Source organism: Cervus canadensis, chromosome 6 (genome assembly GCF_019320065.1).
Source record: "Cervus canadensis isolate Bull #8, Minnesota chromosome 6, ASM1932006v1, whole genome shotgun sequence".
NCBI lineage: Eukaryota > Metazoa > Chordata > Mammalia > Artiodactyla > Cervidae > Cervus > Cervus canadensis.
Window position 1 is genome coordinate 80,710,145 of NC_057391.1, and position 20,286 is coordinate 80,730,430.

Consider the following 20,286-nt stretch of genomic DNA (forward strand, 5'->3'; position numbering starts at 1 on the left):
CAAGAGTTCCATGACAGTGAACAATTCTCACGTCTCCTGTTGCGTAATTTTGCAGCCACATGTGACTATGTCCACCTTCTTGAAAACATTTTTTCTCCACTTCTATGAGTTTGCCCTCTCCTGATTTTCTTCTTGCGTCTCAGGTCATGATGCAAGTCTCCTTTTCAATCTCCTTTCCTGGCTTCTCTTGCTATCCAGTCCTTAAATGTTGAAATTCTTTAGAGCTGTATCCTAGGCTCTGCTTTCAGTCTGCACATTCTGTATAGATAGTCTTTCTGGTACCTTGAGTTGCCACTTACATGCCCTTAATATTAAATTGTAAAGCTTGGAATGAATTTTATCAGTATCTTAACAGTAATTATATCTGAGCGGAGAGGTTGTGGGTGATTTTTACAATTCTATTACTTTCCAAATTTTGTACCAAAAGATATGTATTACTATTACCTTAAAATACATCAAACTCAATCTATTCAATGTGTAATTCATCTAAACCTGTTCCTTTTCTAATAATCTCTTTTTTAGTAGCTAGATCCATCAATCACTTAGTTGCTGAAACCCTGACATTTTTACTCTCCATAATTTTTGACTCCCTTTATACCGCTGTTTGACTCTATCCCTCCACCATGTCTATACAAACTATAAACTTTTGTCAGTTTTATCTTATAAATACTTCTGTAGTCTTATACTCTCTGTTTGCATTGCTACTATTCTGGGCCAAGCTCTCATCATGACTTTTTACTATACCCTTTCTTAAATTTTGAGATTTGAATTATACATGTTTTATGTGATTGAAAAAATACTTGCTAAAGGTTTTCAAAAGAAATCCTAGTAATCTATAGTCATTCGAAACAGATAAGCATCAACTTAGATCATTATATTCAACTTTACAGGGAATTATGAAGATAGATAGATATTCCAGGAAAATGAAAGGCAAGAATATCATGTTATCTGTCAGTTCTGTTTCAAAGTTTAGGGTATTAGAAATTTCTTAGTATGTAACTGTGAGTCTGCATCTTCCTCTGGGCAGCTGTGCTCATTTCAGATCTCAGTGAAGGACTCAACATTTTCCTGAATGTTAACTCAGTCTATTTTATGTGTGATTATTGTGGTGGTGTAGGTGGAGATGGAAGATTTTGATGCAAATATTGAAGAACAGAAGGATGAAAAGAAAGATGCAGAGGAAGAGGAAAGCGAACTGGTAGGAGACAGAACAACCACTTTGAACAAAGTGTCTCTTTATTAAAATTCTTAAGGGTTTAAATTCATCTCTGTGGTCAGATTACTATTGTTGATATGCACCTTAATGGTAAAAGTTTCCAGAATCATCTTCACGGAGACTTTTGGATACTTTTTATTTTTACCCCGACCAAAGGAAAAGAACCCTCTACTGTGTTGTTAACAAGAAAATTTTAAGAATGCCAAGATACGTACCCTTGTATTCACTCAACTATTTGTGGGTGGCTCTAGGGGAATATACTTTTTAAGAAAATCAATTACATATGAAAGAGCATTTTTACATTCCAGCAAATACATGGTACAGCCTATCCAACTTATGCATAATTGTCTCTTCTTTGCTATAAGAGCTCATAACTGAGTTTCTATAAACTGAGGCAGAAGAACTTATTGAATGAGGAGGCAGAGGGTTGCCACTGACTCCTGGATTTGTTCTTCTGCATTTTATCCTATTAAGTGATGGGGAAAATGATTTGACTGTGTAGGCAATGCATTTTGCTTAGGCCAATTAAAGGCTTACGTAAGTGTGAATTCAGAATTCCCGTGTACCTACTGTAAATGCTTTTGATCACACCTCTGTTGTGATGTCTGCCTTACCCTGTCATTCAAGAGTATGCGACTTCCAGACTTATGTTATTTTCAGTGTTTGCTAATGCGATACAGAGATTAGCAATGCCTTGAAATAGTGTTGCTTTTTTAATTCAAAATATTATTTGTTTTATTTAATACTTCAGCCTTTGCTAAAGTTGCTTTTCATATTCTTCTGAAAATGTACAAAGTGAGAACCCTGATTCTTCCCCCTAGAGAATACATGCTAACAAGTGGTTTCATTAACCCGTGTGTGTTATAGAGGACTCTGGATAGAAACTGTGTGTTTGCATAGAGATGGTGTCAACCTCTACATTCCTAGATTTCGTATGTGGATTAAAAAATAAGCTTTAAAGTTAATGGCATTTGAGTCTCAGTATGTTTTTTTTTCCTTTAAACAAAGTCTTTTTATTTAATTAGATTGTATTTTAACATACATGACCTAAGGTGTAGGTAGAAAATTCACTTAAAGGTCCACGCTGTCCTGGAATATGGCTAATGACAAATTTAGTTACTTGCAGCGTGCATACTAGAAAGTCATCATATGAGAAATCTATAATGTCAGCTCTCTGAAACTCTGTCTTCCTTTGTAGAGATTTCAGCTCAGGATATGGTTCATAACATCTGACTTGCTTAGGTGTAGGTCAAAACTTGGAACTTTTAATTGAATGTACTATTATTTTTTAAAGTGAAACACACTGTAATACAGTATTTTTTCACCAGAAACATGGCATTGAAACTTTAGAACTCTACCCTGCTGAATTATCTCTTTTATTTCCAAGTAACCTAATGTTTCATAGAGTGAGAAAATGATTTTAAGTTTTAAGGAAGAAAAGGGTAGTTCCAGCAGGGAGAGCTTAATGTACTCATTTTGCTTAACCTTTATGTTATAAAACTTCTCTTAACCTTTTTTCAAAATGCAGAATCCAGATCTCCTATTCTTGGGTTCTATTCCAGGAGTAAAAGATTCTTGGAAAATTTTAATAAAAGGGTTAAGAGCAAGTATTTTGTCATTCAGACCATTTTAATGGAATTTTCACTCAACTTTGTTTTCTACTCTGTACTGATTACTACAGCTGTGTGAAATCCATACTTTCCTTGGTCAAGAGACTCCTTTGGGGGGAATCATTGGTATGATATTTTGTCTTCTTTAATGCCTCAGTGAATCTTGTAGCTATGACTCAGAATTTTAAAATATATTATTCTAGTGACACTTAAGGTTTTCAGATGATTTTTGAGATATAACAGTACAGATTCCTCAGTACCAAACTTTTAGCACCATCACTTCAACCTTTGTCTTCGTTTGTTCTTGAAAATGTATTTGGAAAAGATAATATAATTTATAATCTGAAATACTACCTAATTAGTTGAAGTTGAATTATTAGTCTGGCTTAAAGACTACAAATGTATAAAACCTGTTGATTTCCTGGAAGATTGATAATGCTCTAGTAAACTCTTACACAGAAGCTATTGTCATGAACTGTTCACCATACTTTCCAGCTTTACCTGTGTGTCAGTCTGTTCTATGAACCTCAGCATTCCCAGTAGTAGAAAGATACATTAATTCTTAAAAGAAGATGCTGACACCTTTGATGAATCTGTCCTATATAGTGAGTCCTAATATTAAAGTTCTGTATGTAAAGATCTAATAGAGAAGACCAGAGTCCAAATGAAGTGAAACCTGTTTTACTTCAGTGAATTATATGGAAATTAATTATAAATCAGTGAATTATATGGAAAAGGCATACATTTGCTAGGCGAATAAACTGAAAGGCTTTACTGCATAGTTAAATAGGTACATGGGGAAATTTGCAAATCTTTGTAGGACTTTGAAATAAACCACTCAGTTATTTTACTAAATAAGACACAAATTGCTTGTGGAGATTTCTGGTTTTTCATATAATAGAAAAAGTGTAATTTTTAAAAAACATCAGAAATAATAATCTAGCTTCCAGTTGATGAAAAAGTAATACTCTGAAATAGATTCAGTAAAATTAGTCTTTTTAAGATCTAACTGGTAAATGGATTGAATCATTTTAAAATGAGGTTGAACTTAATAATTGTGTTCAGTGATACCCAGTTTCCTCCTTTCTTCTGAGTATCTAAAATTACACTGGAATACAAAGTAACTGTCTTGAAGAATACTCCTTGGACCTCATGGCTACTATCACTTGATAATAGCAGTTGTGTTTAGAAATAACCTGGCTAGTATTGTAAGTTTTCTGCTCCTCTGAACGATGTTATTTAGCACAGTAACCACCGTGCAATCTTACTGCATTTGCTATACAGCTGTTTTCCAGACTACAGTTGTGTGTCCTGAACTGTAGTTGCCTCAAAGCGCCTTCATGATACTATTCTAAAGTGCCTGTCCTAAAATCTGGGTAGTGAAGTTCGTGAATTTGGTAATTCAGTTTCTTCAGAGATAATGAGACTGTTTTCCCTAAGGATATATTTATGAATAGTGAGTGGAAACTGAATCCATTCCCAGTTGTAATGCTTTTCCAATTCAAAAGTGATATGCATGTATGTGTCTCTTTCTAACCCTTCGAGCTTCTCTCTGTGTACGATTTAGGGTTACATTCCGAAAAGCAAATGGGAGATGGACACATCTGAGGCAAAGCTAGGTGGGTATTTCCTTTTTCCTGTTTTTATATGTGATACCTGATGGTAATGGTCATAGATCTTTCTGCTGTAAGAAGAACAAATTCCCCCAAATCTCTGCTTAAACAAAGATTTTAGGCCTACCTTACTACATCCTCAGTCTGTTTTGCTGACTTTCATTTATATCTTGTGACAGAGTAAATGCAAATATGTGATAAATTTAGTAATAAAATATTGTCACTCCTAAAATTCATTCATTTATATTAATCAGAAATGTTGGTGTAGATGAGATTTCTACATTTATAAAAGAATATTTAACTGAAGTTCAAAATTGAACTTGATTATGAATATTTTGAATAATAGTGGTAGTAAAAATAATAAATAATTGAAGTTTAAAAATTAATTAAAAGCAGTTATTTTCTTTGTATAATAAAAGTTTATAAGTGGGGGAGGTAGATATATAATTTAGGTTTTTGAGGAGCCTGGTTTGTAAGATTCCATTTAAATTTTCCTCCAGCTGGTCTTTAGTGAAGGTTGCAAGGTAAACTGGTGAAAATTATTGTTTAAATAAAAAATTGGAGTTGCTTAACGTGGGGTTCTTTGTCAAGTAGAAAATCACATATATCCAGTGGATTTTCCACCAGTATTTCATGGTAATATTACAGAACTTTTTTTTTTAATCTCACCTAAAGAGAACCATTTAATATGTTGATTAAGATGTATTAGTAAATAATTTAAGCTGGTGATATAAGATTTTTCTAAAAGATGGACCATGCTACTGTATGAGGTATGACTGTTGGTCTCCGCATTTTTCTTCTGTAATTATGCTGTAACCCCCAGAGCTGAAGTAACCATAGAAACGTACCTTAAATTTATAGAACAGTTTGAATAATTTAGCTGCTTCACTGTTTGGGATATACTGTCTGTGTTTCTGACATCAGAGGGATGCATTTTATACACAGTTGCGTTGACTGTGCCTTTTATTTTGCCCAGTTGATCATGTGAGCCATTGATGTTGACCAGATCTAATGTTAAAAGATAATTCTGTAAACAGTAGTGTTACCATATTGTTGGGATAGATGCTTTGTTGCAAAGTCTAGTTTTTTATCTAGTGTACGGCATGTGAAAATTTTATGTGGTTATTGACATATTCTTCCATTCATCCTTCCTCTGTGGGAAATCCATTTTAATAATAACCAACTATCTCATTCCTTGAACTTTTAAAGCACTTGAAAGTACTTAAATGCAATTAAATATGTAGGAAAATAATAATCACAAATTAGTTTTAAATAATAATGCTTTAGATATGTTTGTTTTAACATTAGTTTAAATCTGAAGTTCTGTACTTATAGAATAACCTATAAGACTATAAGATCATTTTCCTCTTTCCTGCTTCTCTAAGTAGTGATTATCTTTTGGGGCAAAGAGAAATGGCAATTAAAGAGCTACGGGAATTATACAATGTTTTAGCTAAGCATATAATCTTTATGAGGCCTTTGTAATATATTATCTAGGATAATGCTTTTTTTAACTTGAGCTGGTCCACACTCTTATTTTCCTTTCTAATATCTAAAGAGAAAGGAAAATGTAATTTAGTTATGATGATTATCCAAGATAATATGACATTAATCTTGATATCACTTTCCAGAAAAAATTCTGGCCTGTCTGCTATTTGCTTCTCAGAAAATACATTTAATACAAATTACTCCATTTTAGGTTTTTTTTTTTTTTCCGGCTGTGAGGCGTGTGGGATCTTAGGCCCCTGACCAGGGATCAGATCTGCACTGCCTGTATTGGGAGGCCAAGTCTCAATCATTGGACTGCCAGAGAAGTCCCACAGATACAGACCATTTTAAAGACAATTCCAGAAATAGAGTTGTTAAATAAACCATTTCAGTTAAAGGCACTGAAGATCTAGTAATGAATCTAGGAAATAAGTTCTTAAATGTTTGCAGCTGGGTTTTTGTTTGTGACAGTGATGTTCCATATAATGACTCGCCTCTTGCACCACTTTGTTATCTTGAGAGCTAAATCATCTGTCTAGGAAGGAGTGTGAGCCTTCCTGAAAGTACTTCTTTGATATTGGTCCATGGAGCCAATTGAGAAGAGCCTAAAGCACGAGGCTCTGTTCTTTTATGTCACCTTCCTTACCGTAACAAATTCAATAGATTTGACTACCAGGTACAACTTTATTTTTCTGAGTACTTTACCAACATTTCTTAAATATCTCTTGGTAACATGATTATGCTGGGTGGACACATGTTGAACTTTCGTAGTATCATGTATTGAGCTAGACAAGCTGAATCTATAATGGAGAAATGAATTGGTCAAAAAAAAAGAAGAAATGAATTGGCCAATGAGAAAATATTCACTTATTTGTAATCTTTCAAGCAGCTGTTAAATCTTATTGTTGAGTCTTGATCTGTGTTCATTAAGTATAGTATTCAGTTCAGCCTCTGTGTGTGTGTGTCTGTGTGTGTCTGTGTGTGTGTGTGTTAAAGCAGAAGCGGTGTGATTTTAGGAAAAATCAGAACTAGCCTGAGTTGCATCTGGCTTGGCTCTCATGGAGTTGTTGAAGACTGACTGTGACCCACTCTCAGTAGCACTTTCTTTTCCAGCTGGGACACAAGCACCCTAAGGCAAGGGTGGATGTTATATGCCACATCAAATGCTAGGATTCAGCATTCAAGCTGCTTAAATTCCACTGACATGATTTTGGTTTCTCAAACAGTGAAAACCAAAAGCATACTTGAGACTGTTGTCATCCTAATTTGGGTTTCTTCATGTAGCTTACTTTTGCTTTCCTCATCTCACTGTCATTTGTCTCTGTTACTGAGTTACTGTGGACTGGCCTTCTACCTGTCAGGCAGTTTCATCTCTTCCCAGTTGGAATGTAATTATTATTGTATAGGCATGTAACCCTTGTGTGTTCACCATGAGCAAATTTTCAGAAATATCATTTATGTTTAGAAAACATATAGATGTATCTAAAATTATTTTTCTGTTGTGCTATATATAATATACTGTTTTGAAGATACGGTAAAATTCTGTGACCTGCCGAGTTGGATATTTAAACTTTCACCTTCATCTTAAAACTTCATCTTTTGAAATTCAAACCTCTGAAAATCATTAGTATGAGTGTATTGGATACCAGTCATCTTCTGTAACTAACAAATGCCCCAGATTCCTCTTCCTTCACCTTATGCCATACATCTGTGTGTTTGAGTTTCCAGGATGCCATGAGGAGGAGGTATGAACCTTTCTTCAGCTCCAAGAAGGAAACTTTAAACTTGTTGTGCACAATAAAATTTCAAATTAAACATTACAAACAAGGGTGTTCAGACTAGAAATACATACTCTTCTGAACTTCCATGTTGCAAATGGGGAACTCCTGGTGTGTAACTCCTGTCATACACCCAGTGTATGCGGAAGAGTTCTTGTAGTTTTCACATTATCCTTCTGTAATTGCTGCCTGACCATGTTCTGTTCTTGGAATTGAAATATGAAATTTTCCTTTGAAGTATGTTAATGTCGAAGTTGCTCTTATTAAGTTTGGAAATCCTTTGATGTTTGTTCAGTAAGTGTTGGAGTGGCTGATACTTTACACTATCCAACTGAGAACAGTTTTACTGTTTGTGGGGCTTTGTTGGTTTTTCTAATACCATATTCTATGTCCCTGTGCAATCAAGGTGTCACCTGTAAGATCTTGTGTAATATGGCTTGTCCTATACATGTAGGTTAGAGCCCCTTGGTACAGCATGTGATTTACAGAGGAGGTTAGAAGACTGTTTCTGTTGCACTCATCCATGTTAAAAATTTGCCAAAGTGATATGATAAAAATCTTGAGTTTTGTAAAGTGTTGTAGTTTGCCTTGCTGATTTTTCAATAATATTGCTTTTATGGGGGTGGGGCTTAGGAAATAAAAGCTTTGACAAGTATACAAAATCTTACTGGTTTTTGAGATCTGTATGGTATGCATAATTAGTTGTGTGTGTAACTTTTACATTTGAAGCATAAACTCACCTTGCCTTCTGCTTCCATTGTACTTTTATTTAAGGTTCTGTCTGCCTTGATGCCTAAAAGATTTCTATTATATACACCCTTCACCATTATGGAGTTAAATGAAGTGTGGTTATTGTATGTTTCTGAAGTGTGTAGCTTTTCCTTTATTGACCTACTTAATAATAGTGTATTTTTATAACTGTAGATGATCCAAAAGTTTAGTGCTTCAGTGTAGTTTTTATATATATATATATATATGTACATATATATGTGTGTGTGTATATATATATAAAACTTAATATTTCACATGTAGAATTCAAGATCACAACTAACAACCAATAAAAAAGACCATGCACATTTCCATCATGTGTTCTTGAAGACACCTAAACTCATATCTCATAATTTCTGAATCAGCAATCCCTGTTAATTTAATTGATTTAAGTTTGGGACCTTTGGAAAACCTCTCAGATTGAGAATTCAGAACGAAAATTCAGATCCAGCCACTTTGGCTGACTAGCCCTCAACCTCAGAATAGTCAGCAGCACTTTATAACCAAAGAAAGTGGTGATTTGTATGATTGACTTACTCGTAAACGTTAACTTACGGCAAATCCTGTCACAGTGTTCAAAATCCCAAGAAACTGTTCATCTAAAACTTTCCCAAACATTAGCTTGTCTCATTAAGTTCTTGTACTACCTGTTTTTCATATAACACGATAACACACATGATTGCAGATCGAATGGGTGGTGTTAATGTTGTGTTAAAGAAACAAGAACAAAAAAGAATGGAAGAAATTGCTTTTGGAAAAACTCAATGTTGCTTTTTGTCAGAACATGAGAGCTGAAGTGTGATTTTAGGTGGGTGGGGAGGATAAGGAGGCCAGGAAACAAGTGTCTTCTCTTGCTCTGCCCATATTTGTTACTTAAACCAGCATAGTAATGTAAAGACTGCCGGTATGAACACCAGATAAAGAGTGGAAATTGCGCAGAACTTGATAGCATCTCAGCCGAGAGGAGAGCTTGGATCTGCAAGCAGTGCTGCTCTCAGGAACGCGGCCGAGCCCTGCGACGGCGCTCCAGCCTGCTCTCCCTTGTGTGTGTGTTGTGTGCAAGCTCACACTCCCCCTTAATGCTACGGCTCTGTGTTTGTCCCTCAGACAAGCTGGATGGCTTGAGAACCGGCACAAAAAGGAAGCGTGACTGGGAGGCTATTGCCAGCAGAATGGAGGACTATCTTCAGCTCCCTGATGATTACGACACTCGTGCTTCTGAGCCTGGGAAGAAGAGGGTGAGAGACCATGAGTGATCCCCAACAGTTAAAGGCCTGTTTAGACATCTGGTTTTAGAAAGTTAAAGTCAGATAAATACGGATGCTATTTTTTAGAGTGGTTTGGTTTATACTGCACCATATCACACATTTATAAAAGAGACCTTACAAATTATCCGATCAAAATGTGCAAATAATTTAAATAATGGAGGACAGAGCCTCACATGGTTAGCACATTGTCAGCCTTAAAGGAGTTTGGAATGGCTGCTTGTGCCATTTTGTCATGGAGCAAGAGAGTCAGGTGTGAAGTATTGAAGAGAATCTGTGGGACTTCTTAATGGATCAGATGTAGAGGGTCCAGGATGGATGGGATCAAAGGTGACTTTTCAGGATTCTGGCCATTAGTATTCCAGGTATGTGATGCCATTTACTGAGTTAGCGTAAAGTAGGGGAGACTTAAGTTTGAGAGTGAAAACGCAGTTCAGTGAGGTACCAGTGAAGTTAGAAGTGGTAATAGGACTCAGGACTGCAAAATTTAGAAGTACAGATAGAGGTAACTGTTTTAAGAAGGAAAGAATAGTCCATTGTTAAATGATACAGAGAAGACAAGTAAACTGAGAAGAGAGAACTCATCATTGAATTTGGCAGCATGGTGATTGCTGATGTGTGATCAAAAAAAAGTCAAGCTTTTTTAAGAGAGTTGAGGAGAGAAGCCAATATCGAGCAGATTTGAAGAATAGGAAATGAGGAAGTGCAGAACAGCAAATGTAGATAAGTTTCTGAAGGAGCTTAGCTATGATAGGGAGCAAAACAATGAAGCCATGATGTTGAATAGGTCTTCCACACAGATGGGAAATTCAATAAATGTGTATTTGTATACATCCTTTAAAACACAATAAAGTAAGAGTTATAATATTGTACATGATCCACATAAAGCTTTTCCAGCCAGTCTGTCTTGATCTTTCTTTTAAGTATATACAGACCTACCATTCTTTTTATTTTATTTTTGGCTGCACCGCACAGCAGTTTCCTGACCAGGGATTGAAACCTGGGCCCTTGGCAGTGAAAGCGTTGAGTCCTAACTGCTGGACCGCCAGGGAATTCCCTACCCTTCTTTTTAGATGGCTGCCTAGTGTACCATCATTGGTTGAATAATCAGTTATTTATCCATTTCCTTATCAGTGGATGCTTATGCTGTTTTCGTTTTATTGCTAATATAATACTGTAGTGTAAGTTGCATGTGTTTGTCTTGGCAACCTTTTGACAGTGTATCTCTAGGGTGTATTTTTAGCCTTAAAGCTGCAAACTCATAGAATATGCTGTATCATTCTGACAGCTCTTATGAGATTGTGTCCCAAAAAGGTTGTACCTATTTATACACCCACATGTAAGTAAATGCCTGTGTTTTCTGCACTTGCACCAGCAGTGCTGTTACTGAACTTTTTAACTTTTGACAATCTGATAGGTGAAAAATGGTATTTCATTTTGCATTTTGCCAAGTAAGAATGAAGTTGTTTATCATTTCTTTATCTTTACACATCATTTCTTTTTTTATGAATCCCCTCAGTACTTTAATAGTAAAAGGATGTTTATTGTAAGAGAATGAAAAATGCCACTTCATTACAGTGGAAAGCATTACAGGGACTCCAGGTTTCAAACAGTGCAGACAGTCCCTGGGCATGCCCTTGTTTGTGTGTCTTGAGGCCTGATTAGTGGCCTTCTGTATCTGGGTGGTCCAGCTCCACCCAGGGACTACGTGTCCTGATACCCCTTATTCCAGTTTTAAGGTTGGGGCAACAGAAGCAGAAATAGCTCTTTCTTGGGATTAATAATTTGGTGTAACAGTGAATAATCTCAAGTGAGAAATATTTTTCTCTAGTTCATTTTTAGTTGGGTAACTATTACTCTCTTCAATAGGGAGTGTGTAATCCCATATAATTTACTCTGTAAGCTAAGTGGACAAAAGCGTGAGCTGTACACATCCTAGTTCATTAAGTGGCTCCCCTTTTCACTCCCCTCCCTGCCTTCCTTCCTCATTTCAAATTGTTTTTAACATTCAAACCATTTTCCAAAATCAACTTCTGAGCACAAGGAAATCCTGCAGGTAGCATGGAATGCAGGACTCATTACTCATTCCTTTCCCAGAGTCGCTTGATTTCTATAATACAGCTTTTTATAAATATTGGGTAGATTCCTGGGATTTACACTGAAACACAAAGGTAGTTCTGTAGAATTGATCATACTAGAGTTTTACCAAAATGGCTAGGATTTAAAATATAATTAAAAAAATTTTTTCCACTTGCTTAGTTTTGTATAAAATGACTTTAATTTGTGTTTCTTTGATAAGTGTAGAAAAGTGAACATTTCCCGAGTTTTGTTTGAGAACTGAAATGTTCTAGAGATATTTTTGGTGACAGTGGATAAAATGTACACATGTAAACTTCTGAGTATTGGTCAAGAGTGTTCTTTACTATACCTTCTTTTTTTTTTTTTTTCCCTTAACAGCTAAGGTAAATGGCAAAAAATTGAGATTATAAATCTCAATAAAAGTACCTCTCTAGGAAGGTTAGGAGGGACACTTGACATTTACCAAGCCATTCTTAGTTGCAAGTCATTACTCTGCTGCTTACTTTTTTTTGTAATCATTCATTCCTTTTACAGAATTGTATGTCTGTGTGTCAGGTCTGTGCAACTGCGGCCTCATAATATTTTCATTTCAGCTTTAAAGTTTTGGGCATTTGTGCTGAAACATATTGCTTTTTTAAAATATAACTATTTTCTTTCTAATTCCATATTCTTTATTTTATCTGAGTTTTAAAGACTTAGAATTTAAACTTCACATTTAAAACAACTTAGTTTACACAGGGCAAAATTGATTAGTGTATTTAAATTCTGTGCTAAGGATGTCCTGTGGACTGTTTTCAGTCTATTTCTTTGTTCAATGGCCACAATTCATCTGTCTGTCCATCCATACATTCTTCATCCCCCTTAACTGTAGTCATCTGTTGCTAAAATGTGTACTCTTGATCCCAAGGATAACTGAAGAGAGGGTACATAAATTTGTCAGAATAAATACATCAGCATTAATGAGCAGAAAGCCCAGAGATCTTGGTATTCAGAAATCCACATTATTTATTAGGCTTTTTATTAAGCCTCATGAAGGAAATTGAGCCATAGGTTTTCTGCCCACAAATAAATCTACCCTAAAAAGAGTCCGGTATTATCAATTTTCCCCCACAGCTGTTAACTGTGTGTATTGTCTTTAGCCAGTGGTTGATAAGAGCAATTATCAGGGGAAGAAATAAAAAAGAAGTCAGGCCTTTGATACCATCCCTATAGACAGTAGTAGGGAGGGTCATTTTACCTCTTAGAGCAGTTGCACATTTCCAGGTACAGCGTGGATGAACGTGCTCTGGTTCCCTCTCCTTGTTATAGATCACAATCACAACAAATCACAAGCCATATTTAAAATACCATCTCTGCAGACTTTGGTACTAGGCAACTGCAAAGCACAGTTATAAGTATTTTATCTTTTACAGGTTAAATCTGCTTATATTTTTAAAATTATTACTATAGTACATACAAATCCATATTTTAAAAATATCAGAATACCAATAGAAGATATCCCTGATTCATATATTTGTAGGGATAATCTTGCCATAAATGATATCAACTGAGTCTATCTCTTGGTCTCTTTATCTCATCAGTAAAAGTAATGATACCAGCTCCCTGTTTTCTAAGAGTAAATTTCAAAAACTTTTATTATGTGGAGATGAGACTCAGTCTTTGATCTAGGATGCTTATGGTCTGTTAGGGAAGGGAGATCTGTCAGTGGATAATTGCAATATAATGTGAAAGTTCAAAACTAGACATGTCAAATCTGGAAGTAACTCCAGGAAAGCAATGATTATTTGATTGGCAAAGGACAAGAGGGATAAAGCAGGGTTTGATGACTAGATTCACGCTAGGTGGATCAGGTTAGAGCAAAGGCATTTCAGGAAGAGAGTCTAGTATATGTAGGTTTACAGAGATGGGAATGGCCCAGTGTGCTCTGAGAGCTGAAAGTACTTTTGTAACTGGTGAGCTACAGTCCATGGGTTTGCAAAGAGTCAGACACAGCTAGCGACTGAGCACACATCTGTAAAGTGTCATCGGTACTGCCCAGAGAAGCTGCAGGAGGACAGGGCCAGATCCAGAGGGGCCTGTGCGCTTGGATTTTATTCTCTAGGTTGGGCAAGGATTTAAAGCTGTGGCAGAGTGGACCAGAGGAAGTGAGAATGAAGGCAGGGAGACTAGGCAGAAGTTAGTGCTTTATATTTTACTTCAGGTAAAAAATGAGGCTGGTGAACAGAAAAAGGGTGATAGGAGGTGGAGGGGACAGGGCTGAACTGTTCAGGAGCTGGTGTGGCTAGGACTGTGATTGACTCAAGTTTTCTTTCTGTAACTTAGGATGTATGACTGTCTTCAGTTCTCCAGTTAACTTCTAATTTTTTAAACCCCTGGCCTCAGATTAGTTATCCTACCCATTAAACTATTCAGAAAGCTAAGAGACTCTTTGCATATTTATTTTTTCCTAAAGCCCAGCCTAACACTGTTTTCTTTTTAGGTGAGATGGGCAGACCTGGAAGAAAAGAAGGATGCAGATAGGAAAAGGGCCATAGGTTTTGTGGTCGGACAGACTGACTGGGAGAAGATCACAGATGAAAGTGGTCACCTGGCTGAAAAAGCCCTCAATCGAACCAAATATATATGAAACTTAGTTTTTGAATGGAGTCATTACTCCTCTAAGGTAAGGGTACACGGTCATATAAATAGCCTACTATGTGTTGTTTTGAAGAGTTTGAGATAAAGAAGACAGCATGCTTTGCTAAAAATGCTTCTCTTATATTATTTTCTGGTTCCAAGAGTAAGTATGTGCCAGTTGCCAGCATTTACAGTACAGGGTATTAGAAAAGGAAGCAATTTTCTGCAACCTGGCTTACTTATAAAAATACAAGACTTAAGATAAGCTTGAATTCTGTAGATTTGGGAAGGAGTGGCATGATGAGAGACTGAGGTCTGCTGAATTTTCTGTCTGTTCCTTCCTGCCGTGACAGCCTTTTCTTTTCTTTGCAGGTGGTTCGCGTTGAGGTGATCTGAAGCCACGACCTCATGGAGCTTCGTTGTGTGTCCCCTTGCTTCCACGTTTCAGTTTTTGTTTTGTTTCTACTGCTTTAGTTTTTTAAGGTTCTCCAGTGTCCCCAAGAGGTATTAGAGTCTTGCTCTACTTGAGCAAGACATTAATTTTTCTTTTTAACTACTTTGGGGAGGGAGGGAGTGATAGCGTAACTGCTGAAGCCAGGTGGAGATCTGCTGGAGGACTCCAACAGACAGTGTTTCCTCCACTGTACAGTTGTCACAGACTATCTCTATCATCATTGCTTTGTGGCTGTTTTTGTTTTTTACTGTATGTAACTGGTAGCTGATTGTACTAGGATTAAAAAAAAATAAACTTTCATGATAAAGCCATGAGATTCATGGGCTATACAGCATGAGCCCCTTTCTCTTGTTTTCTTAATTTTATTTTTATTGCTTTTTTAATATGGTGTGTTCTGATTACATGCTAGTTGAACGTCTTAAAAACCTCGTTCGCATCTATGATTCCATAACACATGTTATAAACACAAGGCTCAGCAATGTTCACAACACTTATCTTTGTTTTATAGCTGATTTCTTTTTCTGTCTTTGTGTCTTGAAGACTGATAGAGACAATTTTAAATATTTGTCTGTTCCCCTGGAGCACATCTGTTCTGTATCATGTTTTATTGTTGTTGGGTTTTTTTTTTATCCTTTCTCTTTTCCTCCCTATTTTCTTTTCCTTCCTCTTTTTACTTTCTCCCTTCATGTTCTCTAATGTTTCGATTTTTCTCTAATCTGACTTTGACTCCTGGCTCCTGGGTGGACAAAACTGATGTACTCTATGAAGCTTTGGAGCTTGTTGCCTGACTACTGAACTTGAATTGTTGGTTTTTTAAGTCAGGATTGCAAGGCAGGGATATGGCAATGCAGAGCGCTCTGGCAGGCAGCCTTTAAGTCTGTCAAGTTTTTAGGTTCTTGCCAGATTGCTCATTATTGGAAAGCATGGCCTTCTGCTTAAAATTTTATCTCTTGTGAATGGTACCAGGTGGAGCCTAGAAATTACATAGAGCTAAAACCCAAGTATCGTTCCTGTTTAAAATCGGAAAAGGAGCTCCTTTCCCTTTTTTATTCTGTAAAGAAAAAAAAAGTTTCCAGCATGAGAGAAGACCGAGAAGAGACTTCTCTCTCAAGTGTCATTTCCACTCTGTAATCTTAACTCAGCAAGCTGCACATCTGTTTACAGAAGGCTTGAATATTTTGAAATGTTTACCTTTATCTAAAAAACCAAGAAACCTTTTAGTTTTATTACCTACATTAAATGTTGTGTGAATAGAGATAATATTGCCATTCAAATATTAATAGTATTATTTTGGGTTCAAGAACTTCATAACACTGAGGACTAGTGGGAAATTCTGATGAATCTCTATACTTTTTAATCTTTCCTACAATTCTGAATGTTTAACGTAAGAGACTTTATGTTATTAACAAGTCAATATTGAATGTATAATTTGCTACACTAAGTAACTTCTGGTGTTGGTAGTATTTGAGAAACTACTTTGGTTGCTTACTGGCCGATGGTACCTTTCTATGTAGTGATCTTTATCAGCCACCTTTATTATGTTGAGTGAGGTACGTCACAAGATGGTCAACAGAACTATTGTTTATACGAAGACCAACTTACTAATTATTGAATCTACCAAATGTCTGTTTTCAACAAAAACAAAATTTCTAGATTGTGTTCTTTAGTTCAGGAGGTAGGTATATATATGTTCTTATAGAAGATGCTTTCCTTCAGTTTCTTAACCTTTTTAATGTTCTGACAGCATTCAGAATGCCAGTGAAATGAGAAGTGGCAATCACTCACGAATCACTTTAAATCCGTCATGTTTTTGCCTTGCAGCCATGGCTTTGTGCCTGCGATCTTGTGCCAAGAGGTGGTAGGGAGAAGTGAACAGGGTCAGAAATAACCTCTGCTGGTTTTCAGAAGGTACTGATTAATATTACTGGTAGGTGTTGAACATAGACTGTTTCCTGCTTTAGGAAATTGGTATACTATAATCCAGTGAACAGGATTAATAAGAGAAAGATCAGGCACCAAAAAGCAAGTATTAGTCTGTTGACGTTTGAGTTTGCTAGTCTGATACGGAACTGGTAAGAAATTCTTAAATTTACTGTATCACTTGAAGCAGAATAGAAGAGAAAGATCAGGACTATATTAGAGAAATTTGGTGTGAGCACAAGTTACCTTAGAACACAAATATTTTAAGTTTATTAAGAGATGCCCTTGGAATACAAAGGACTGAACTTTGGTTGCATTTATTTGCTAGCATTTTACGAACATTGTTTTCCTTAGCTCAGAAAGCTGCTTGGTATGTTTTTTTTTTTAATTTTTTATTTTAAGCATATTAAGTTTATTTAAAATTGGTACTTGCCTTAATACAAAATAGTCTGATGTTGGAAAAGTTCTGTTATCTTTTAATGCTTCAGATCTTTTAAACTAAATGCAAAACCTCTCTCTTCAGCAGTTGAATTCTACCTGTAAACTCCTTGTGCAAGGAACGTGGATGAGATGCAGAAATCTTTCTATTTGGGAATCATTTATTTAGGGTTAAGCTGGCATGTTCAAACTGATTACAGAAACTGAAAATTGTTGGGTAGTCTGCTTGTTGACACTTATTTGATTCACATAGTTTTCTAGAAGTTTTTTATTTGGTTAAGATATCAATGGTTAATTCAGAAGGTTTTTTTCTCTTGGATAAAGATAAAATCTTAAAATTTACTGGCTGGATCTTAAATTTACTGACTGTGTTCATGTTCCTTGTGAAAATCCTGATTGTTGATTGGCCAGATCAAAGTAAGCTCTGTTTCATTTGGAGACCAAGTATTACATTCTGAATTGGAGTGACTAAAAATTTATTTCTTTGAAGGCACCTCTGCTTCTTATGTAAAGTATTTTATCTTCTAGCTATGCAAGGTGCAGATAATTTTGGTTATAATAGACATCTGGAGTCAGCTTACTACTAGGACTGTAAAAACAGCAGGTTGTCAGCTATAAAGAGACCATTCAGATGTTTCAGACTGGATTTTAGAGTTCAAAGTTAACCAAAACTGAGATGAATTTTACTAGGCTAGAGAAAAATGATTCCTCATTTCTAGCCTTGACTGGTCCTAATACACATTCAGGTTCCTTTCTTGAAAGCTGTGTAATCTTAAGTTATTTACTTAATCAAGTTAGAAAGTAAAAATAAATGAAACTCACTTATCAAAGGTTTCTGTGAGGAGCAAACTAGATAATGCTTGTAAAACTGCTTGGCATAGCACCAAGCTCAAAAATTGGTAACTGGCCATCATCATTATTTTTTGACTTGTTCTTTCATATGTGCTTTTAAAATTAAAATTTTTCACTTGGCTTGAAGATAATTGTCACCTTTTATAGTTAGCTACCATAACTGAACTAGGCCATATGAAATAGTGCAGTGAGTGAGGGTTGGAAGAGTAATAATTTAGAAGCATTTTCAGGTAACCACTGAAACTGATCTTTAGAACCAGTATGGAGGTTTGTTTAAAGGAATCACTAAGGTGCAAAGGCTAATAATTAGTAAGTACCCAGGAGGAAAGTGAAAGTGAAAGTCACTCAGTTGTGTCCGACTTTCTGTGACCCCATGGACTATACAGTCCATGGAATTCTCCAGGCCAGAATACTGGAGTGGGTAGCCTTTCCCTTCTCCAGGGGATCTTTCCAACCCAGGAAGGGATGAGTACTAATGGAAAGCTGTTGCCAGACCACACATGTGAACAAAGGTGAAGGCGCTGAAGCATTGATTTGCCTTGTCACATATTCAAAAAGAAAATAGTAATTTTTTATGAATAAGTAATACAGTCATATGTTATAAAATTCAGAAGGTTTGAGAGTATGTATAGTAACATCTTCTTTCCATCCCCGTCCTCAGCCTCCCACTCTCCTGTCTACAGGGACAACCAATGTTGACTTTCTTTTGTGTCCTTTCAGAAAAATCCTGTGGCTAAGCAGTTAATTTCGCTTTACCCAAATGGTAGAGTGCTACCCACACTGCTGTCTTGTCTTTTGTTACAGTGTCTAGGAGGTCTTCTGGTCACACGGGAACAGTCCCATTCTCATCCGGCTCCTACGCGCCTCTCCTCTCCCCCTTCTCCCTCTCTTCTCTTTCCTCCTCAATCTTCCAAAGGTACCTTCTAATTGTAAGGAGCTTCACTGACAATTTTTAGAAATTTACCTGTATTTCTGTTCTTTACAGGTAAATGGCACAGAATATGTATGTATTTTATGGGTCTGTCTCTATACAGTTTTATCACATGTGTAGGTTTTGTATATCGACCCTCATCTTTCTCTCCTGCCGCCACCTCTGACCCTAGGCAACCACTAATCTGTTCTCTATTTCTATAATCTTATCATTTAAAGAATGTTCTGTAAATGAAATCATATAGTATGTAACCTTTGGGGATTGGTTTTTCGGCCTTTTTCACTTGGTGTAATTCCCTTGACATTTATCCCGGTTGTTATATGTGTTATCAGTAGTTTGTTTTCCTGTTTATTGATAGCATTCATAAAGGCTGTTAATGGATGGAATCAATAGCATTCCATCCCATTCTCTTTTATGGCTGTAGAATGTTTTTGTCTTTATCATAATGTAGCTCACCAGGTCTCTGTTGATGGATATTTAAGCTGTCTTTTGCTGTTATAAATTGTGACTTATATACTGTTATCATTACACCACTCCTGTACTTGCCTGGTTTCTAGCAGTGAAGGAGTACTAGTTACGGCATCGTTTACATAGGTATCCTTGAGGGTGACAGGAGCTTAAGGGCCAGCACAGCATATCACAGTGATGAGCTGTCAAGGGAAGTGACAGTAACGAAATGAAAAAGGCAAATCTTGTTTCCTGGAAAATCCTACAGTATAGAATTCTGACAGAGTAGAGAACCCCAGTGTGTCTTTGAGGGCTTAGAGTGGCCAGAGACTGATGGGTTACTGGTCCACACAAAACAGAGTTTAGACCTTAGTTCACTCTCGTCTTACCTAGGTATTTATGCTTCTGCACCTCCGTAGCTGATCTGAACTTAGTTCTCAGGCTCTATTGTCTTCATATCAGACTGTAGTCAGGGAGCATCCTCAGGACTGAGTTATGGACAGCCCTCCGCCTGCCAGCAGGAATTTGCACTTGTGAGACTATGAAGAGCCATAGACTTAATGGTTTACTTTGTAGTTGACGAGACTTGACTTTGACTCCTATACCCAAGCTAGAATTTTCTACCAGATACTCACATCCTTAGGGTTGACAGTACTGATGCAGATTATAGCTCCCTTTCCTATGATGTTTGAAGAATTAAAATAATTTCTTCCACCGTGACTTGAAATCCCACTCTCAGGTCTGTTGGTCCTGACAGCGAGTTCCTACTTCTTGGCATGTCTAATTTTTTTTTTTTTTTCTTTTACAGCAT

The 20,286-nt window shown here is 36.4% G+C and overlaps 1 protein-coding gene across 2 annotated transcripts in view; it reads left to right on the top strand.

Moving 5' to 3' along the window:
* Positions 1–15,224, top strand: part of YLPM1 (YLP motif containing 1) — a 62,426-nt gene extending 47,202 nt beyond the window's left edge. The window contains exons 17-21 of one of the 2 annotated variants that reach the window (XM_043472552.1): positions 1,118–1,198; positions 4,394–4,445; positions 9,581–9,711; positions 14,297–14,479; positions 14,806–15,224. In XM_043472552.1, the coding sequence (XP_043328487.1) occupies positions 1,118–1,198; positions 4,394–4,445; positions 9,581–9,711; positions 14,297–14,443 (411 nt within the window). In that variant the 3' untranslated portion in view covers positions 14,444–14,479; positions 14,806–15,224. Of the gene's footprint in view, positions 1–1,117; positions 1,199–4,393; positions 4,446–9,580; positions 9,712–14,296; positions 14,480–14,805 lie in introns of those variants that run through there. The other variant, XR_006270123.1, reaches the window with a different exon arrangement.
* The last annotated feature ends 5,062 nt before the right edge of the window (positions 15,225–20,286 follow it).